General features: G+C 35.5%; 1 protein-coding gene across 6 annotated transcripts in view; it reads right to left on the bottom strand.

The window, feature by feature from the left end:
- The window catches only part of LOC118191559 (uncharacterized), a 369,008-nt gene that overhangs the window by 214,580 nt on the left and 130,225 nt on the right, over positions 1-24,203 (bottom strand). For all 6 annotated transcript variants that reach the window (XM_035362356.2, XM_085812153.1, XM_085812149.1 and 3 more), the window contains exon 2: positions 8,809-11,903. In XM_035362356.2, coding sequence (XP_035218247.2) covers positions 8,809-11,903 — 3,095 coding nt within the window. The remainder of the gene's footprint in view (positions 1-8,808; positions 11,904-24,203) is intronic.

The raw sequence follows: 24,203 nt of genomic DNA, 5'->3' as shown, positions 1-24,203 counted from the left end.
AACCAGCACATCGTTTCCATAATCTTTCATGCACTAGTTTATTTTCCTTTCATGTCGGCAGTATACATTAAACATGTTTAGAATATAGCTACAGATTAAAATTACGATTTATTAGAAAAGTAAAGCTATGTTTCCAATTAAATAAAACAAAAATGGAATAGATATAAGCCGAGAAGAAAACAAAATATTCCAAACTGAATTCCTCCTATCCTAAGCACACATTTTGAGGCGATTTTTGATGCAGCATGGCTTAAAATTGTAATATTTAGTATTAGCATATGAAGTTTAAGAACTAACTTCAAATCCCTTACACAGATGCATTGAAAATTAAATAAATGAAATTATTAAAAAATACACGCATTTTTAAATAAAAGAATGTGTTATGCTTTCGTTTATTTCCTGGTCGCATATTTCACAAGTGCACATCTGTGTAGCCACCGAGGGAGTGGCTTCTAGGATGGACCAATGAACATCCAATAATACTGTCATGTCACATGACCTTTTGCATGCTTTAAGATTTAAGCAAGATGGTTGAAAATATTTTGACACGCAGTGTTCTGTACAAATTTCTGTACATCATCTATTTCTTCTAAAAAATTTCATTGCGAAGTTAAATCAAATATAAGCAATTGGGAAGATTTCACGACCTGGTTGAAAGAATTTGAAATAAATACAAACACATGGTGGATACTCCGCAAAAATATTCATGCGAAATATTACTTAATAAGTGATAAATAAGACGAAAGAAGTATGTGATACCCATCTGAGCACAAATACTATCTTTACATAAAACTATGCATATTAGAAAAATATTTACATCAGTTATATATGTAAATAGAAGTCAGCACTTTTTATTGCAGTCTATATGAAAAAGATGTTCTACAATATCTCTTCACTAATTTACTAATTTGCATTTAATGTGTTAAATTTCACATTTAATAACTGCTTACTCTTAAATATACTGCCTACACAAGAAATACTCATCAAACAAAATGAATTTATCTATTCACAACGAATATATTCAGTTTATTCACATATAACTTTCAATGTTAACAGTGGATATAATCAGATCATACAAAATATGTATTCTGAATCTTACACTCAATAAAAAATAAAAATTTAAAAAAAAATATATACACATATTCGTGTGTATATTTCTCTTAATTTACATTTATTAGTAAATGCATAATACTCGAGGCTAATTGTAGTCTGAGTAATTTTCTCGATGTAAAGAACGATAATATGCCGCGAACACCAATCCAAATATCAAAGAGTGATAAAAATAGCGAAAGTGAAATGTCAGCGATTAATTAAACTCATAAAACCAAAGCAATATGAGATCAACGGCACGAAGTTTTCAATGATTTTCGTCTTTCTAATCAAATGATCGATTTTAATCGATTAAATGTGGCAAAAATATTGATCATAATCGATCGGAAATCAATAACGCGAAAAACACACAAACAGACATTCTTCTTTTTATATACAGATTGTGTAAAACTTAAATTTTTGATTAACAAATTCTACGGTTTGAAAGAGAGCAGTAGCAACACTTTCCGAAGTAAAGCATTTTTATCTCCAACTCGCGAAACCGTTGCCACTCGGAAAAATGACTACGAAAATTAGCGCTTTCAGAGTTTTTAATTAATACTTCGGCAGATTAAAGTCGTACGAAGAGGGGAATAGTCGAAATGGCTTCCCACAAATTTTTGGAATCGGGAATATTGTACTTAATGTTTGGCAATGCTATTTTTATTTCATTGTAAAACTTAAAAATTTTTAATTAACAAACTCTCTGATTCGAAAGCGAGCAGTGGCAACGCTTCGCGAAATAAAGCAGATTTTCATCTCCAGCGAGCGAGACAGTTGCCACTCGGAAAAATGACTACGAAAATTAGAGCTTTCAGAGTTTTTAATTAATACTTCGGCCGATTAAAGTCGTACGAAGAGGGGAATAGTTGAAATGGCTTTCCACAAATTTTTGGAAACGGGAATATTGTACTTAATGTTTGGCAATGCTATTTTTATTTCATTGTAAAACTTAAAAAATTTTTAATTAACAAACTCTATGATTCGAAAACGAGCAGTGGCAACGCTTCTCGAAACAAAGCAGATTTTCATCTCCAGCGAGCGAGACTGTTGCTACTCGGAAAAATAGGCCAAAAATTAGCGTTTTCAGAGTTTTTAATTAATATCTTTGATTTTAGTGTTTTTTTTTTTTTTTTTTTTTTTTTTTTTTTTTTTTTTTTTCGGGCAGTAGACGTCGACCTTTATTAGCACGACCCAGGAAAAGAATTGTAGAACGTTTGGTGACGATAGCTATAGTAGTGACTGAGTTAATAGCAAACAAACACACACACACACACACAAATATTTCTTTACATATAGTATAAAAATGAGGCAGCAGATTATTTGCTTTCAAAACTGTTCCATATAATTGATCTCAGTCAAAGAAAATGCATAAATTTGCTATGTCAGATTCTATGCGTGCACTCATAAACAGATTCGGATCAAAGCGAGAGCTAATTTCATATCGCACGCTCTATAATTATAGAATGCATTGTTGCGACAATCACACCTGCCGAAATTGTTGCTAGAAACGGCAGGTGCACGATTTCTTTGATGAAGCTTCAGAAAAAATGTGACGCTTATGCAACCGAAAAAGGCACAGAACGAATGAATTGATAAAGTGCATTCATGAAACTACCTTATGAAGCCCGCCAGCAAGTTACGCCTCATGCAAGCGTGTGGCGGTGTATTTAATTATGGCAAAGCACACTAGGGCTATCTGCCTAAGGGGAGGGATGCCTTCGTGGAGGACTTTCTAAGGGAAACTGGCTCGTATGTACGTTACACATGGGGAACAGACATAGTTTGAAATTTTGGGACGCGAACAACTTGCATACCAAACGGGAACATGAACGCAATTATTCGAAAAGAAATGTTTTCTTCTCTATAACTAACCGCAGTGTGCTGAGGGGGTATGTGTTACAGAGGTAGTTTCATTCAGAATTAAGAAAATGGCTACATCGCCAAATTTCCGAGATAGCCTCAAGCTGGCAATGATTTGGGCGATATTTTGGTCTCATCCCTGTATAACTGTAACTGGTGCGATCCATGTAACTATATCCGGCCTTACGTAATTGTATAACTGTAACTGTATATGTCTTCTAGCAATTTCGAGAAATCGAAGGTATTGGAAATTTCTCCACGGCCGGGGGTGTATATGCCGGAAAGAACATGAGTTCAGAGTTTAGCTGAGAATATTCTCAGGCCTTTTTATATCGTTTGGTTTAACGTTCTTAATAGTTTGAAGTGGTAATTACTGACTGTGATTTGTCATTCTGAGAAGAACTATACCGACACTTTCGTAAAAAGCTCCAAAACTGTAAACAGTTTCTTTTGAGAAAATAAAATTTATCAAGGTATCATTGGTTCTGTATGCATTCAATCCATTACAAACCCACAAGCATATAACAATATTGCTGCGTTTTATGGATTCTTAGATTTGGAGTAATTGGTGATATCACTTGATGAAGAATCAAAACATAATTTATTCGCCAATATTACACGGGACAGTTCCAGAGACATGTTTGCAGTCGTCGACAAACCCGCTGACACAATCAGCAACACAGCCTTCAGGTTATAACGGTGAAGACAGCTTCACAGCAAAGAACTAAAGTACAACTCCCGATTCGGTTGATCACTCTCCAGTTAATCTCTGAGCTCAAGACATACTACTCGTATTGCGTCCCATACTATGCTTTGCCTGCCCGGTCTGGGCATATTCATGCAAATCTTATAGAAAATAATTGCAACAGGCTCAAAATTGTGTCCTAAGACAGATTACCAATTCGCCCTGGTACGTTCGAAATCAAAAGTTACATGAAGAACTGGGTATAGAACAACTTAAGTGTTTTTACTGCCGGCTCGCCCGGGACTTTTATGCCAATCTTGTTAATATCAACAACCCAGTTATAAGGATTTACGATTACGATTTTAATGACCCAAATAATAGTAAACGGCCTATGGCCATACTTAGTACCCATATTGCATAACTTATTTAATCTAATCTGTACCTCTTAATATTGTGTTATAGATTTAAGTTTAATTATTACTAGTGCACCAAGAAACTCACACTACTTTGCCTATTATTTATACGAATGTTTTTTCTGCATCAGGCTATAGCCAGCTCATTCCTCCTTTCTCGGCCTTCGCAGATAACACTTCAGGTCTATTGAAACTTCACGCACACTTTAGTCTTTTTAGAAATTTATCTTTTAATTTATCTCTTATCTCTATTCTTATAATTTAAAAAAAAATGTTAAAAACATGATTTAATTATATATATATATATATATATATATATATATAATTCTAAATATATACTAGTTACTCATGACAGTACTCGAAATAACATATCTGTTCTACAAGGGGTAGGGTCCTTGACCCAGGCACCCTGGTGCTACACCGTTTCCCCCGTGTGACATACATACTACTCTACTGAATTCAAGGTATTCCTATTCCGCGTACAGGCAGGCTATGTATAGTTTTAACCTACATTCGAGAATATTCTCGGAAAAACCGCTAAGAATGCGTTCTTGAATGTTCTCGCCCCGTTTACTGCATATCGCTAATTTTGTCGCCAAATGGGCGATTTCACGACAAATCTGGCAACCCTGCCTTTCCCTGCCACTTTCTGGCAACTCAGCTGCAGCTAGGCTTTTCGCAACAATATTATTAAATAATCCTTTAAAAATAAGTTGCCGAATCAAAAATAAATAAATTATACAGCCTTTTTTCATTAAATTTTATCGAAATGGAAGATAAATGTAAACAGAAACATGGTTCTTTCTGTTTTGAAGAACGTAGTTCTAGTTTCGAAAGCCGATTTAATTTATATAAATAAGTTAGCTTATTCTTCTAATTAAATTGCTTAAAAATACTAAGAAATGGTTACTAGGAATTTTTGTTAATTATAATACAGGTTATAATTTAACTGCTAACGAATGAAACATGCTTTAGATCAGCTCTGGATGTCATCTTCGATGTTCCCCCCGATTCCTCATCAAGAGTCTACTGTGTTTATAATTTATTTTATTTTTAATGATTCTTATTCATACTGTTTTAGAAAACGGCAATTAGAGCTAATATGATTCTGGATGATCAAGATAATTTAATAATCTCACCGGCAGTTCAGCTTCTTAAGCAAATAAGTGCTTAAGAAACAAATAAGCCCTGCATTAGACGCTATATCGTTTTTCATATTTAGAATAAAATTAAAAGTCCTGGATTATCCTCGTAAACTATGGTAAAAAATGCATATTTTTGTTTTCGTCAAGTAAAACACATCAATAGTCTTTCATGATTTCTTATTTTGTATCTGCCTGTTACCAGATAAAATAGATTTCTACACATTCATAACATTGTTCTAACATAGGTATTTTCACAAAAAATTAAACTTTTTCTGAAACAGCACACAAATTTTCTCCCATATTTCGATTCTACGATTTAAATCATGCTTAGATATTAAATTTAGTAATTTTATTGAGAAATTTAAAAATTTATCTTGGCGCATTTTTTCAGTTTGCGCCAAAAATAATTCACTTGGCGAACTTCTTAAATTACGGCGACTTATTTTCCTTTCCTTTTTTCATTGTACACGAGAGGGGAAAAGTCATCGTTCATTACTTTCAAATATTTTAAACAAAGTGCGTTAACCACATATTTGGCATTATTATCGCTTATAACGAACATGCCAAATTTCAAAAAGCGCCAATATGTAAATTGACGTATATCTTAGGAAATTTTGAATAAAAAAATTCTAATTTTTTGCAGGTATACTTAGAAATACATCTACTTTAAGACGATGGTAAAAACTTTATAGGTTACAATTCAAAAGTTTTTTCCGAAAAATTTATAAAAATTATTTTAAAATAAACCATAAATAATAGGCGAATTTTATTTGAAATGAACGTAAATTTCGAAATGTGAAAGCAAGAATCAAATAAGTTTAATAAAAAAAGAGATATTAATAAATATGTATCAAATTCAATTAACATTGAGGAGTTAAAATTTTGAAAGCTATTTTTTTTAAAAACTACTCGAGCGATTTTTACAAAACTTGGGAATTTGGCATAATTTAAGTCGTAGAATCGAAATATGGGAAAAGCATAGTTATATTATTTCAGAAAAAAATCCGATTTTGTTTCAAAATACCTATGTTAGAACAATGATATATATAAATCTAATATATATCCTAAATCCCGCTTTGCTGACATGGAAAATGCAAGTTGAATTTCGACAATCGATCCAGTATAACGGGACATATAGAACTGTCTCTTTTTAGTACAAACGGGCTTTGTCCCTGAAGGACTACTGTTTTCGTTTTGCGATTTTGTGTTGGTTCACTATAAATGTCTGTTTCACTTTTCAAACTGTTGCCACCGAATGTTAGAGTCCTGCATTATATTTGCAAAAATTAAATAATGAAAAATCTGCATAAATGTAGTATGTCTATTTCTCGCATTGTGATACAACAACGGTTCCTAGAGCCATCGAATTTTGAATGATGTAATCCTCCTACGAATATGGGCATGTGGAAGACCAAATTTGGAATTTGTTTTATTATCGATTTCGTATTTTGTAAAACTTTAACGAATTTTTGGGTAACAAACTCAACGATTTAAAAGCGAGCTACGGCAATACTCTACAGGGGGGGGGGGGCTTTTTATCTACAGCGCGCGGAACTGTGTATCGGAAATTCTAAAGATAGGGTCATTTTAAAATTATTTTGCAACACTGCTATTGAACTGAATTTTATGGTTTAAACGCAAATAACGTGATTTATCTCTACATATAATAAAAGAAAGAGTCTGTCCGTGTGTGTGACTTTCGTTCGCGCTGCGCGTAAGCTAATAGACCCACGGCTACGAAATTTGGTGCACAGGTGCATCTAGACAAGAGTCAGTGCTCCTCCAAGCGATTTTTCCGAAATTCGAATTCGAATTTTTTTTTTTTTTTTATTTTATGTTTTGTGACGAAATCGCGTCATTTTGAGACATAATGGTCTATAGGAAAGCGAGATTTTACTCTACACACTCCATTTTCGCATCGTCATGAAACGTAGGCACTTAGCTATTTTACGAACTTAAAATAAATTTCGTGTTACAATAAATGGATTAAATACGAATTTATTTAACAAAGGGAGTTTAACACCTTTTCAATGGGATTTTTCTAAAAAAGTTTATTTTCAAAAATGTACAGTTTATTTTTCTTTGATTTTTGGACACGTTAAACTTTTATCCTTGCGACTGCTTTTACAAAAAGAATTTTGCAAAAATGATAATATTTTGTATTTTTTAAAAAAATTTTTAAATGAAGCTTCCGAGTACACTTCTCACATCTTTAAAAATGTGATTTTGGCAACAATTTTCCTTTCTTATTGTTGTTGATAGATTTTTGATAAAATCGCATCATTTTGAATAGTTTCATTCTTTTAGAAATATGGGTGTGGCAACAATTTTTAATCGTATTTCTTATGTTACTATTTTTAAGAGATTGGCATATTTCATTGTCATTTATACATATATGTATAATATATTTTTATTGATTTTTGTTTGATAAAGTTGTTCTGCAGAGTAAAATTCTGCGCGGAATTTTTTGTTTTTTGAGTTTCTTTCATGTTGTTTTTAGCTTATTTCACTGTTTGTAAGATATTGAAAAGTTTACGTTTAAAAGTTTACGTAAAGTTTTGCATGATTTTTTTTCTTCAACGGAAAGTTGGGTAATTTTCTGTAGACAAGGACTTCTAAAATACGTTGGTTTCTAGATTTATTTTATAAAAAATTAATTTTTAAAAAATTTAATTTTTTAAGAAAAAGTTTAATTCTTGACTTTACTTGCTTGTTTCTCAAAAGACTTAATTAGTATTTTCCTTTTTGAATTTTAATTCTTAAATGTTAATACTTAAATGTTAATTTCTAAGGGTACCACTTTATTGGAATTACTTTTGGTTTTGACTTTTACCCTTGCCTGCATGAATGACGAAACACGAATTGAATGATTGGAGAGTTAGGTTTGGAGGCAACTTTCCCTTGATAAGTCTGTCTCCTGCTTACTCTACGATCATTCACATATGCATTTTTTAAAAAAATTGTTTAATTTAATTTTAACTTATTAAATTAGTAGATTTATTTTCATGGATAGATTTTACACTTGATTTGCTTATGCTTCTGAATTTAAATGATATTGTAGATTAGTTCGAGAATTAAATCTTTTACATGTTTGCATATTTTTAAATTTTTTAAAATTATTTTTGGCTTTTTTCCTTTTTTTAGAATTTAAATTTGTTTTTCTACTTTTTTACTTTTATACATATTTGTTTAGAATTTAAATTTGTTTAAATTTAAATTTCATTCCTTGCAGCAATGGCGCAAAGAATATTTAATTAAATATGCACTTTAATTTAATTTTTTTAATTAAACTCAATTTATTCTTTTGAAACAATTTTTTATATGTAATATATTTTTTTTTTAATTCCCCTCCCCCGGAAGTTGTTCTGCAGAGTAAAATTCTGCGCAGTTTTTAAATTTAACGTTTGGTGTTTCCCTTCAGGCATTTTTACGGTACATTTATAAGCCAGAGGAAGGCTGGCAGCGTAGCTGCTAGTTTAATAAATAAAAATAGCACACAAAACGTTAAAAAAAGACCCTTTGGACGTAATTTAAGATATAAAACTGTTTTTTTTTTCTCAAGGTGTATATGCAGTAAAATAATACAGCTATGGAAAATCAGGTATTCATTTACCTGTTTCTCTCGATCAAAGGCCGTCTTCCTCTGGAACACACAGAAATAGGAGACATGCTTCCGTCCGCTCGACCAGGGTGATGAACTGACTCTAATTTTGGAGATCTGCAAGAGGTAACTTGCTGACGGGCTAAAGCTAAGTTGGTGTCCACTCGACTTTTAATTTCTCTTTTAGCTTTAGGCTTGGTTTTTTCTTCTGCCAAACTGGCAGCTATCTTCGATGTAACGGCTTCCCATCTACTTCTTTTGGGTGCTGATATTACCCTTTTTTGGACGAGGTCATTGTTTTCAGGTTTACTTTTATTTATCGTCTTGCAAGATGTGGCCTCGATCATAGCTTTTATCTTAGACATTACATTTTTCTTGGGAGATTTTGCGACAACTTTCTTTTTCTCGGGATCTTCATCGCATATCCTAGCAGTTTTGGTTACTTTATTAGTCTGGATGGACATTCTAGAATTCCTCTGAACATCAGTTTTATTTCTGTTTAGGTTATTCATTTTCTTTTCTGGTGTAGAATTCGTAGACGTTGTAGCTGAAACGCTAGATTCTGTTTTTTCGCTTGTTTTAACCGAGTTTGTTTCAACAGATGCTGCTGGAGTTAGAGTTAGATCAGGTGCTGCGTTTGGTAAGTTTTCCTTATCTTCATTAGTTGACTGGGATTTGTTTTCTTCAGGGGATAATAAAAGGTCATGGATTTCTGTTAAAGTAGCATCTTCGACCATGGTTTCGCATAAAGCTTCACTGGTACTGTCGTGGCACAGAACTGTTACAGTTTCAGCAGTCATGTCAGAACCTTCTGCGTTTCCCGTGTCGCCATCTTTACTAATACTGTTGTTCTCTTGGAAAGAAAATCCATCTTCGGAATCGCAAGGGCCAACAGAGTCTTGTATCTCTTCATCTGTTAAAGGCTTGCCGGACATATCATCCTCTTGCCGGTCATTGCAGCAAGAATCGCTTAGACCAGTCGAATATCCGGAGGTACTATTGCTTTCCGCTATTTTATATACGTCTACATCATCTGCTACGATGCAGCTATCTTTACTTGTTGTTGAGAACCTCTTATTCCCATCTGTCGAATCCAGAGAAGTTGTCATTCCAGTTTCGGCCTCCAGTTCGCCATCCTCTTGATAGCCTGTATCACTGCTTGCCACTGTGTATACAGATTCGGGTCTTTCAACAGGTGTGAACATACAGTCATTATTGTGTGATATACAATCTTCCCACGAAACAGTAAGTTTCTCTTTCAGTGCTGTATTGCTTTCAGAATCTGCCTGTAAAAGAGAATCTCGACTGCCATCAGTATCGTAATTTTTTCGTCCTACATCTTCTTCGAAGTTTTTCATGGCGATAATTTTCATTTTGTTGCTGTCACTGAGATTATGATTTTCAGGAACATTTTGGTTTGTTTTGTTATGATGTTCAGCAAGTTTCGAAAACTGTGCGAATGAAATATCGGATTTCTCATTGATGTTTGTCAGATTACTCACTTTTCGAGTGGACTCCAGAATCTTCCTCGAACTAACTTGCGAATGTATTGAAATATCGGGTTTTGATGAATTCATATCCTGACGATCTTTCTGGGAAATACTGAACAGGAATTCATCCGTGGTGCTTACCAAACCTTCAATCTTTGCGTCACCGACGCTAACTGTTGTTAAGCCTTTAGCGTAACAGCTAGATGATTGCTTGGTCACCTCCAGAGTTCGAGTAGACGAATTAGAGTCGGGTAAATAATGAACTGAAACGTCATGCACCTGTTCATCTTCTGGCAGGTCATTAATATCATCGAATGATTCAGAACTTGGGAAGTCTACTCCTCTTATATCACTGCAAGAAGTTGGCAGATCGGGGCATAGGGTGAAATCCTTCATCTGGCTAGGGGTTAGAATTCCAAGGCTGTCTTCGAAGTCCACGGACATCTGGTCATCGTTATCCATATCATCCACAGGATCTGGGAAATCATGAGACTGAAATGTCTTCAGAATTTCCTCCGACATCTTATAATCATAGAAAGGCATATCATTATAGCGTTTAGCTTCTGATGGAAGAGGTGAAACGCCACCTGAATTCGTTGGAGTTTGATGAAAAATTTCATATTCTTCTTCCGCCGATACAAACCCCGATGATCTTTGAAGGACCGATGCCATAGCACTCCTGTTTGGCACGTCAGATCCAGATTTGGAGGATACGAACATGTCTCTGATTTCATTATTTTCTCCCAACGTAACCACATTGGAGCTGAAGAACTGGTTCTTCTTGCCGTAACCGTATTTGCTTAGCACAGTAGCTGACTGGAAGTTTCTTGTTGCATTAGCTGTGCTCCCGTTTGAGGTACTCCCACGTGCTAAAGATGCATCAGGAATTTCAAAATTCATAATGTCTTTGACTCTGAAAGCACCGCGATCCCTTTGTTCAGTGAAACTTCTTCTATCATGCGGGAAACTTTCACTGGCACGTGGCAAATTCGCCTTCATTGTTACTCGCAACAACGTAGGATCACTGATACTATTCTTTATGAACTTTCTTTCCAACAAAGCTGCATCTGGTATCACATTGTAATCGCTACGCGGAGGAGAATGCTGCCTGGGGTAATTGTTGCTTCTTTTTGCTTCAGTTCGCCAACTGCTACCACTTAAATTATTCAGCTTGGAGACTTTACTGATAGGGGCGAAGATGCCGTGATTTGGTTTGCATCTGAAGTACACGACACCGTTTACCGTGCCGTTATTCTTTCCTACGGGTTCGTCGAGTTCGACACCACACCAGTAGCCTTGTGCGAAATTTGTTCTTCCATAATACCGCAGGATCCCTTGTTTGACGCCGCTGATACACACACGTTCACCAATAAGATTCAACCATTCTTTGTGCTCATCCGTATCGAAGGTTTCTTCCAAAACTGAGGAGGTGCTCACCCCCTGAGAAAAGCAGTCTCTTGGCAAGCCGCTATTCTTCACAGCACCATTTCGAAGCTCATAAGAAGAATAGTCGACACAATCCGCACGCGAGGAAAAGCGGGCACGAGGCACTTTGGACTTCTGTCGAAAACTTCCTGAATGCATCCGCTCTTCCATGACGTCGAAGAGTCCATTATCCTGGAAGAAAAAAAAGAATTAAGTGTTAACAATTTTCTTTCAATGATAATAAACTGTAAAAGAACAATCTGTTGTATATGTTACGGTGAAACACCGAAATCTGGAGAATGTCGACTTTCACCGGTGAATAGTCAACATTCACCTAGTCGCTTGGTGTATGTCCGAAATATTTTCCAAATACTCTTATTTCTGACACAGGTGAATGTCGACAGTCACCATGTACTAATGGTGAATGTTGAACATATAAGAATATTATATTTCCTTCTCCGTAATTCATTCGCGAAAAAACGCACTTGAGACTCAGAAAAAGAACTTAAGAATATAAGAACTTAAAACACACAGTACATTCGAAATGAGAAAGGAAAATAATAGAAGTTATAAACTTTCAAATTATGTGATTCAAATCTTATTTATTGCAACAACTTAAACTATTATGACACTTTGAATTGCACAAGAGGCCCTTGCTTTTACAACTGCATTTATTTGTGGAACACTTCCTTTTGGAATGGCAGCGTGTACATAGACTCCTCTCTTTTCGACCTACACCAGAGCATATCTGTGATTGTCGACATATACCGGTGAGGGTCTGAATGTACAAGAATGTAAAGAAATATTCGATCTTTCACCGGCGTATTTGGTGAATGTTGGCATTCTCCAATTTCGGTCTTTCATGGTAACATATACACTACAAGACTTTCATTACAGATTTATTTCTCATTCAATCAATTCAGTTTTCACTTCGCGACAAGGCAAAAATACATAAAAACTCAAAATATCTTCATTAAAAATCGAAAGATCTAGAAAAACATAAAACACCAAATACAGTTAAAACAATTTTTACACTTAAAATTAGAGTTTCTACGCAAAAACAAGCAATTTACCCAGCAGGCAAGAAGGCAGATTTCTCGGTGCACAAAACTGAAAATTTCCTTCTGGTCCCCCTCGGCAAAAAGACACTGAAGGTGCCGAAAGACTTAATTCACTGTTCTGCTAAGTTTCAAATGTAAACAAATATGGCTGCTATGGTAAGAAAAATTAAGCTTAGCCGAACTTAAACAACGTTTTTTATTTGTTGATAATTTTGCAACTACTGCATGCATATTAAGGCAGAAAAACCTTAACACCTTAACCGAAAGATAAGAACAACATAATTCAATCATTTTTAAAGCAAAAAATGAGCAATTTACCAACATACAAGGATTAAAATTCTGCAACAATATTTTAGTTGGAAAATTATACTTAGGTTTGCTTTAAATGCAAATGACATGAAATTAACATAATTATAAGATTTTTCGAATACCAGTTTTTGGCAAAACTTACACATGGCCATTTCAATATAATGTACCACATTCGGCGATATTTAAAGCAAATGAATATGCCTTTGGCTTATAATTAGGATAAATCAAAAATATCAAATCGAAACAAGTGAAATACGTTTCTAAGTAAAAAAAGATTACACTAACCCAGTTCTTGAAACGATCTTCCAATGAGCTCCGTTGACTTTTCTTCGCGCAAAAATAATGAAATGTCCTACTTTTGCTACGTGATGTGAGAAACTACTATATCTTCCAGTTAAGGTGTTAAGGTTTTTATGCCTTAATCTGCATGCAGTAGTTGTAAAATTATCAACAAATAAAAAAACGTTGTTTAAGTGCGGCTAAGCTTAATTTTTTAAGGCTTTTCACATTTTTAACAATACAAATTTTAGTTTACTTCCTTGCATTACGATTCTAGACTTCCAAAGTATTCATTTGCTTTAGAACTGAGGTTTTCAAATTTTGTTGCTTAGAACTGTAATGTTTTGTCGGAAAATCCCATCAGACCATTAAAAAAATAGATAGAATATTTCATAAGATAATATTTAATGTACTAGATCACTATGTTACAGGTACTTTATGTAAAGATAATTAAAGAAAACGTTGTGTTTTGTATTGTTGTTGTTATCTTGTCCATGAATTTCAGGGAAGCATGGTTGTCAGAGCTTCAAGGAGGTTTGATTTCTACTTCCACCCCAATTTTGAGGGCACCTCGGGGGGGGGGGTCCGAGCGTCTCCCATCCCTTCAATTAACCACACGAGAGAACTTTCAGCTTCTCATTTACTTAGAGTGCTTCCACGCCGCAAAGACACTGCAAGGTAATTGGAAACCCTTTCCTATCAATTTTTGTTTCCCCTTACAACTCCCTACCAGAAAGAGTTTTTAAAATCGCAATGAATGCAAATGAATAGTGTTACGAAATGTATAGGCGCGGTTAGATAGCTTCCCCGCAAAGCAGGTTTAGGGTTACCATAAATGGAAAGGGAAAGCACGGTTGCCACATTAGGGCAGAAATCGCCCATTTGGCGATGTGTCATGGACGGATGGAGAATCTTCTGGAATGTTCTCGAACACAAGCCGAAAACTATATAAACCCTGCTGGTACGCCGAGAGTCAGAGTGCGAGATAGTTAGTCTCGAGTTAGTCAGTCGGTGCAGAGTCGATCGAGTTGACAGCCGGGCAGCGAGTGCCGAGTGGGTCGTCGAGTGCATCGAAGAGTCTCTTAGTGTATCGCGGTTAGTCCATCGTCGAGAGAGCGTGTTCAGCTCCGAGAACGACTGAACCGAAGAGTCGGGAGCTGTGCTCTGTGTGTCGTCGAGTGCATCGCGAGTTGTAGAGTGGAAAGTCTCGAGAGTACGTAGAGTTCTGAGAACGACCGGGCAGAGTCGGGAGCTGTACTCTGGTGCTTTGCAGAAGCTATCTCCACCGTCATTGCCTGACAGTGTGAAGGCTGTGTCGCTGATTGTTCCAGCGTGTTTATAGCAGATCTTCGACGACTGTAAAGGTGTTTTGTAGTTGTCCTGATTAATATTGGTAAATAAAGTGTGTTTCGATATTCCATCAAGTGCTGTCGTTGTTATTCATTCCAAATCTACTAACCCCGTACGAACGTGAAGGAAGGAAAAAAAGTAACAACTGGTGTCAGAAGATAACGTAACAATATGTTGCAGGTACTTTATGTAAATATAATTACAGAAAATGTTGTGTTTTGTATTGTTGTTGTCTTGTCTACGAATTTCATGGAAGAAAGCGTTTTAAACGTTTAAAAGTTTTAAAATGTAGAAGAACGCTTGAGGCGCGTAACGACCGCCCTGCGGAAGTTTCACTTGAACGCGCTAAATGCATTACGGACGACTAAGAGGTTAAACAGGGTTGGCTGCGAGTAAATTATCTGATGCCTGTTACTGAAATACATGCCCTTTTTCTAAATTTTTTAATTCGATTTCTTAGAAATTTCTATGCTTATATTCAGTTTTTTTTCCCAATTAAGTGAACATTAATGCATTCTCATTCATTAAAATAAGAGAGTTTAATTGATGAAAATTATTCATTCCAATTCTCTGGCAGTATCTTGCGACACGCAATTTTTCCTGCTTCAGTGGTAAAGTCGCTGAACACTGGTAGTTCTTTACGATTTCGTATCCCTGGGAACGGGCTGGCTGCATGGGGTTTCCTCGTATGTAATATCGATACGTTCCAATTCCCTTAAAAAGTCCTCCATGAAGGCATCCCTTCCCATAAGCAGATAGACCTCTAGCTTCTTTGCCTTAATAATACGGTTAATTGACTAAGGCAAAGCAACTCGAAGGGTATCTGCCTATGGGAAGGCATGCCCTTCACAGAGGACTTTCTAAGTGAAAGTGACTATTATCTATGTTACATACGGGGAAAATCACGAGAATCAACCATGCAGCCAGATCGTTCGACAGAATTCAACTCCACGTCAAACTGCCAGCAATACAAACTATACGATTTATGAGACATTTTGAATTTACGTACTTTTAATGCCTGTGTATTTATGCGAACATTAAATCAGGAACTTGCACGCAATTTACATTTTACTTCCTTACACAGTTTTCCGAAGTCTTAACAATGAAAAAGAATTAAATGTGTTCGAAAACAAAGTGCGAAGAAAGCGTGCAGATAAAAATGCAAAAATCTGAACTTTACGAATTAATGATATCGCTGACTCGGCACGCATGCGCAGTTAACGTCACATATGAAGCTTGGGATCGCAAAGATCAAGGTAACCCTGATCTAGAATACCCAAACGATTAATTTATAAATAACATCGCGGTTAACAATGAAATGGAAAAGACGTATATTTGCCAAGGTGACCGACAATGCAAACCGGACTTTAAAAAATGAAACAGGCTGGGTTAGTGACAGCACGTAAAAGAAACGAAACCTACAGTAATGAAAAACTCTAAGAGCACGTTTTTCGCGAAAATTAAGTCATGTTTTTATAAAGGTACAAAATCAATTAAACGCTTGCAAAACGCGATGTTTGCAGAATAAACATAAAATCACATCTTATTTATTGACTCTGATTTACACTGCATGCACAAGACTATTGAGATACACTATTCCTACACTATTCCTAAACAACGCAGTATTAAGACCATCTTTGTGCTTTTGAAATAACAACTGAATACTTATCTATACTATTAAACCCCCCTTTTTTTTGGCGTGTCTGTATTTTTGTTTCTTTGTATCATCATCTCCTCCGGAACGGTAGGGAGTTGAGTTTCCAGAGAGAGGTACCCCCCCCCCCGGATTTCAAAAATGCATCGGAAGCTATTTCGACCATTCTTACCTTCGTACGACTTTAATAACCCGAGATATTAATTAAAAACTCTGAAAATGGTAATTTTCGCATTCATTTTTCCGAGTGGCAACAGTCTTGCGCGCTGGATAAAAGTCTGCTTTACTTTGAAAAGTGTTGCCACTGCTCGTTTTCAAATCGCAGAATTTGTTAATAAAAAATTTCGAAGTTTAACAAAATATGAAATAAAAATATAATTGCCAAACATTAAATACATTATTTTGAATTACAAAAATTTGTCGGAAGCCATTTCGATCATTTTCATCTTCGTGACTTTAATCAGCAGAGATATTAAAAACTCTTAAAACGCCAACTTTCGCCCTCATTTTTCCGAGTGGCAACAGTCTCGTGCACTGAGATAAAAAGCTACTGTATTTCAAAAGTGCTGCCATTGCTCGCTTTCAAATCGTGATGTTTGTTAATCAAAAATTTGTAAGTTTTACAAAATATGAAATAAAAAAAGCATTTCCAAATATTAAATATATTATTATTATGTAAGGTTATATTCTGACATTGAAGAAATGTCGAAAAATTCCATTAACATCAGCATTTTAAATAAATAGCTGCTGTTGGTAACTTTTATGTTTCAGGTTGGAATAATTGACACGGCATGTTACTGCCACGTTAATTCTTTTATTGATATTGTTACGAAATGTAAAGGCGCGGTGAGATGGCTTCCCCGCAAAGCAGTTTTAGGGTTGCCATAAAACGACAAGGGAAGGCAGGTTTGCCCCATTTGGCGAGAAATCGGCCATTTGGCGATATGCCATGGACTGATGGAGAACCTTCTGGAACGAATTCTTACCGGTTTAGACCAGAATGTTCTCGAACACAAGTCGAAAGTTATATAAACCTGCTGGTCTGCAGTCAGCAAATAGCTACGTAGACGATACTTTTACCCTGTTTGAAGGTAATAAAGATGATTTAAATACAGTTCTTTCAACAATGAATTCTATTGATCCTGCTATTCAGTTCACTTTTGAACTTGAGACTTGTAATTCTCTTCCGTTTTTCGACATTCTGGTCACACGTAACACATCCAACTTCAGTACTACGGCTTACCGTAAACCTTCATCGGTTTGCCTTGTTGAAGTATGTGTCTCTTATCGAATGAGTGTGTCTCGTCTAGCGAGTCAATCCCTGCGGAGGCGATCGAGTGGACAGCCGGGCAGCGAGTGCAGAGTGGGACGTCGAGTGCACCGAAAGAGTAGAGTATCGCGGTTAGTGCATCGTCGAGAGAGCGTGTTGAGCTCAGGAAACGACTGAACCGAGAGTCGGGAGCGTGCTCTGTGTGTCGTCGAGTGCATCGCGAGTTGTAGCGTGGAGAGTCTCAAGAGTACGTGGAGTTCCGAGAACGACCAAGCAGAGTCGGGAGCTGTAATCCGGAAAGCAGAGTCGGGTGCTTTGCAGGAAGCTGTCTCCACCGTTATTGCCTGACAGTGTGAAGGCTGTGTCGCTGATTGTTCCAGCGTGTTTAGAGTAGATCTTCGACGACTGTAAAAAGTATTATTAGAGCTGTCCTGATTAACATTGGCCAAATAAAGTGTGTTTTGATACTTCATCAAGTGTCATCGTTATTCACTCCAAATCTACGAACCCCGTACGAACGTGAAGGAAGAAAATAACGTACAACTGGTATCGGAATAATCAGACAGAATAAGAAAGGAAAAACGTAACATTTGAAAAACGTAACAATATTAAGAAAAAGGTTGTTATATTATCAGGTTCCTTGTTCCGTCTTACTTTCTTTGGGAACATGCACAGACCTGACTCGGAACAGGGAGCTTACTAAAGCTATGTTCAATAAATGTGGGAAGTAGACAAGATACACAGGAAGGGTATACAAAACCCTTTATTTTTCACTCTTACTCTTTACAATAATTTCCGTACTTCGGAATACAGAGACCAACTACTTGTGGTCTGAACGTAAGAATATAAAAATATAACTAAACTCTAACTTAAATTTGGAATAATAAACGTGGAAGATTGGCCTTATATTAACAGGAAGCCGTATGTAGTACAGAGAACTGTTAACACTACAATACGTTTAAAATTATCACGAGGATTAAACCTCTGGCCTGGAAGGCAACCAGCAACCGAGTAAAACTTCTAAGGCAAGCGGCCTGCTTCGACTAACTCCTTCCTCTCTTCGCTTGGCAAAAAGCCACAACTTAAGTAACGTTCGCCAGACAAATTTTGCATAAATAAGTTAACGCTTTTAATTCTGGCCGGAAGTAGAAAATAAGAAGTGATAGTAAAGATTTAAAATAAAATAAACGTTAGTAAAACTTAAGATCCTTACAATATTACATTAAATTTAAATCTTGACGTCACACATATAGATATTAACCTGCTGTATTATAAGTTTTTGTTTCCTGGTTTGGCAACGAAAAAATTATTTACGAATTGGTTGTTGCTTGGAAAGAATGAACTGGTTTCATTCATATTGGAATGTTTACACATTTTCTTTTCAGATGAATATAGAACTTGTAAATTTTGCTTTTCCGCGGTCCGCTAGTCAGTGTAATAAAAACCAGCCATATAAAATCAGCAGATAGCTTAATAACAAAGAATATTTTTCAGCGGTAACGAATTAAATAATAAAACATTCGTTGTTTGAACATTTACTTCCGTGCATGAAAAGCACAAAGACAATTAGTCATTCTCTGAAGTTAATGGCCGATGAAACTGATGAAGAGGCATCAAGGAAGCACATCCCGGAAAAAAAGCAAAGAAATAAAAAATCTGCACAGAACATTAAAACGGATAAATATGAAAATAGCGGAAGAAACCAGCAAATCGAAAGTATTAGTTTGTTGATTTAGTTATTTTGCGAAAGAATTACACGTTTCACAGACTAAGTATACCTAAAACTCCTACTGGCTCAAAAGAGGTTACATTTGTGTTACATTCATCGATGAGTTTCATGACCAATGCCAATACGAACAGTAAAGTTATACTTGCATTTAAAGAGGCTGTTTACCAATTTTTTAGATGATTTTCACTTATTTACAGAAATCTTTTAAGTAACATTTTTGTGTTTTAAATGTTCGATTTGATAATCCTTATATTTCTACACAGTAATTTCCAAGAATATATCTTGCAGTATCGGAAGAGGTATTTTATCCCATTCTTCTTGAAGAGCTTTCCAAAGTCCAAAGAGGGTTATAAGTCGACTTTTGGACAATCCGCTTTTTAAAAGCTCAAAAAAGGAAAAAAAAAAAAAATCCTTGGTGATAGATACATCACCAGGGAGACTTACTAGGATATGAGTGAATGAGGGTATGGTCTTCATTCTCGTTCCTTGTTCAATTTTTTCCAGGAAATTAACTGTGGATTTTGACGTGTTGTTACGCTTGTTTTGTCTTGATGCATTTTTACTGATTGATAGAACTATGGGTAAAGAGAATGTATGTTATATTTGAAAATTGGGTATAAAATTTGTACCTGGTAATATGCGGAGTTGGTCTTAGGGCCATTTAAACACATAAAAATTCAATACCTATTTAAATAGTTCAAAGAAAAACCTAATTAACTCTACATATGGCGCCCGAACTAAAATGCGATGGATGGTAATTCGTCACTACCAGGATTTGATGATTGGATTCCCAGTCACCCTCTAAAAGAGGGAGTGTATTAAGGTATTTTCTCCCTCCTTTCTGTGTGCCTTCGTGGTGTAACTGAAAGCACACACGACGCGTATTCCGGAGGCCCAGAGTTCGAACACCGGCGAGGGAAATGCACATTTTTTCACGTCAAAAACAGCATCAAAAACCCTAATGGCTCAATTTAGTGTTTTGAAGTTTATAAGGTATTTCTTCCGCCATTCTTAGCGTGCCTTTGTGGTGTAGTGGTATGCTCATAGGGCGCGTATTCCAGAGGTCCGAGGTTCGATTTCCGGCGAGGGCATTGCTCCTTTTTCATCTTTCCTGCTTCCAAAAAATACCTAATGTCTCTACAGTGGCGCCCGAACTAAAAGGGTAGCGGATGATGATTCTCCACACCCAGGATTTGGCAATTGGGCCCCCTAAAACCCCCTAAACTCGAGTTTTAAAAGGGGGAGTATATAAGGTATTTCTCCCGCCTTCTTAGCGTGCCTTCGTGATGTAGTGGTCTGCACGCTAGGCGCGTATTCGAGAGTCCGCAGCTGGATTTCCGGAGAAGGCGTTGCTCATTTTTCATCTCTCCCGCTTTAAAAAAAAAAAAAAAAAAATTGTCGTTAGAGGTTATATACGTATCTTTTTTATCTATCTCTCTCTTTTTTTATTTTTTTACCTAAAGCAAGTCTTTTATTCACCCCCCCCCTTCCCTCGGAATGTGTGTACTATTAACATACTCATAAATCTACGGTAATAAGTTGTAAATGCATGACAATATGCATGATGGTAACTCACGAATGTGATTTCCATGGAATACGACGTCAAGTCACATCACAAAATGTAATCGTTTCCATTACCCGTAGAATCCACTATTCTCATTATTACAATTTATGTTTCGTCGAAAAATATTTCTTTAATATAGAATTAAGTTACAGATAATGTGTATTTCTAGAAAGCCAATACATGTATCAACAAAACTACTTGCATTGCAGATCATTTGACCCGGATCGAGTACCACAGTGTTATGAAAGAAGCAACCAACTGCAAAACCATTGAGATAACGTTAATGTGGACTAAACGGCAATCCATCTCAAAGTTATCAATGTCTTAACTGCTTTTACCAAACAGTGAAAGCTCTGGCATTTCAATACAATCGATTACCTCATAAAACGCTTCAATGAGAGGAGAGAGAGTACATGGGCTTCAGTTGCCTGAGATTAATACCTTTTTGTCCCAGATAGTCGAACTCTGTGACACCCGGGTCACACTCTGTTTCTCTGCGCAAGTAGTGGTTATAAAGCATACCCTTTCTTTTCAGTACTTCCGTATAGTCCAATGGTACATAGAGATTAAGATCTTGAACCTAAGGCATAAAAAAATTCCGCCTCTGGTGTGAGGAGGAAATACTTAAAAACAGTAGACAGTACTTTTAAAATTTTCTTTTGTGCTTTAAAGTTGTTTTTTTCCATTCCTCGACGGCTCGATTTCCAGGAAATACATCTACAGTCGCTATAGCTATATCATTAATGCGACTAAGTAAAATTTATTCATTCACTAGCGGAAGTACCCGATGCCAGTTAAGTTATGTTGAAAGTAATGTATTTAACACCAAAGCGAACGACACCGCTGTCCTTCTCTAATAACGATGCAAAAAATACGATTCATAGTCAGACATTTTTCACTAAATGGAACTCAAATAATTTCCATAGAAAAATAAACTAATTATTTCCTTCATTATATCAGCAACAATGACACGCAGTTTTTAATGACTTTTCGTCTTCCTAATCGAATGGTCGTAAAAGCTCAATGTCCATGGAAAATTTCACCTATATTCAATTTTAGTCGATTAAATGTGGCAAAAAATTTATCATAATTGATCAGAAATCAATAATGCGAACAGACAAACACACACATAAACAGGAATTCTTCTTTATATATATATAAATTTTGTAAAACTTACAAATGTTTTATTAACAAACTCTACGAATTGAAAGCGAGCAGTGGCAACACTTCTCCAAATAAAGCATATTTTTATGTCCAGCTTGCGAGACTGTTGCCACTCGGAAAAATGAGAGCGACAATTAGTGTTTTCAGAGTTTTTAATTAATATCTCGGCTAGTTAAAGTCGTGCGAAGACTGGAATAATCGAAATGGTTTCCTGCGAATTCTTGGAATCAGGAATAATGCATTTAATGTTTGGCAATGCTATTTTATTTCATAGTAAAACTTGGGAATTTTTTATTAACAAACTCTACGACTTGAAAGCGATCAGTGGCAACACTTCTCGAAATAAAGCAAATTTTTATGTCCAGCCTGAGAGACTGTTGCCACTCGGAAAAATGTGGATGAAAACTAGCGTTTACAGAGTTTTTAATTAATATCTCTCACTTTAGTCTCTGATTAATATCTCGGAATACATTTTAAATCCATTTTCGCACACACACACACACACACACACACAAATAAATAAATAAATAAATAAATAAAAAGAGAGTGCTTTAATTTTTCCCGATTACAGTACTTTACAAGGAAGTAAAAAGTAATCCTGGGTAAAAGCTTACAATTCATTTGCCAGAAAGTATGGAAGTGTAATTAAAAAAATCTGATGTGTACTTCACATGACTTCCTTGTCTGGAATATTAAATTATACGCATTTTTTCTTGCATTTAATTTAAACTTATTGGATTGAATTAAATCTACTTCGCCGACAGCGTATAAACCACAATAGAATAAATGCATTCTTTAAAATTCACTCTAGTATTTGTTTACCATAGCGACACTCCGGCGCTAGGTTCACTTAACAGTATTATATTTCGTTCATATTATAACTCATAATGCACAAAATGTATATCATTTAAAGAATTATCTAATCGTTGCCACATGTTCTATTCAACTACTTTAATAAAGCTAGAACGATGTATAAAAGAAATTAAACAAACTAAACAAAAAAGAAACAGTTTTTCACAGACGATTGAGAATTTCTCATTCAATTAATTCAGTTTTCACTTAGCGACAAGGCAAAAATACATAAAAACTCAAAATATCTGTATTAAAAATTACCAAGTAAATCTTAAACGCTCATTTCCTCGAAAAAATTCCATAAAGGATTAAGCATGATTTAATTGGGAATAATAAATGAAGGCGTTATCTTTGTTGTTGCGAAGCTAACTTTCTCTAGATTGGCAACAAATCCACTAGTCTGCTGTTTCAAATGTAAACAATCAATGGCCGCCATAAAAAAAAAAAAAAAAAAAAAGGCTTAGCGGCACTTAAGCAACTTTAAAATTGTTGATAATTCTAAAAGTATTGCATACAGATTTACTAAAGGTATAAAATCCTTAACCGGAAGATCAAAACAACATAATTCAATCATTTTTAAAGCAAAAAATGTACAATTTACAAACATATAAGAGTAAAGAAACTGAAATCACTGAGCCGGGTAACAGAGTGGATATATATATAGATATATTTATATACGTTTGGTGCGGCCGATTGCAACCAAAATACGAGGTGCACATCTGCATGTTATAGCAGTCCTGTATACAAAATTTCAACGTTCTGAGGCTACTCGTTTTTGAGTTATGCGAGATGCGTACGTACGTACATACGTTCGTACAGACGCCACGAAAAATTCTCTTCAGAATTCATTTTAAAGCAGTTTTATAATTTTTATGTAGGAAACGAGTCTTTTATTTTGTTCTTACGTACAGATATCACGCAAAAACATCGTTAAATTGCATTCGAATTATGGAAAATGGATATTTTCTTTCAAATATGCTGGCTGAAACTTTTCGCGATTACAATACTTCCTTTTTACTTCATGCAAGGAAATAAAAAGGGCAAGAGGGAAAAAATACTGCTTTTATGGGTTATGAAAGCAAACTCATATTTTTAGAATCCACTAAAAGCTTAGAATTCGAATTTTTCCACATTCAGCATTCACAGCAATAAATGCTGCAGGTCGCGGACATGGGGAGGAGCTCTTCTTTCAATAACAATACAAAGGAAAAACAAACAAAAATTCACACAATAAAGACGCCACGTAAAAGCCAGACGGTT

The sequence above is a fragment of the Stegodyphus dumicola genome, chromosome 2 (assembly GCF_044657685.1).
Source record: "Stegodyphus dumicola isolate Sdum_Otavi_A_Nest chromosome 2, ASM4465768v1".
NCBI lineage: Eukaryota > Metazoa > Arthropoda > Arachnida > Araneae > Eresidae > Stegodyphus > Stegodyphus dumicola.
The sequence above is the reverse complement of the archived record's forward strand: the minus strand, read 5'-3'. Positions and strand labels throughout refer to the sequence as shown.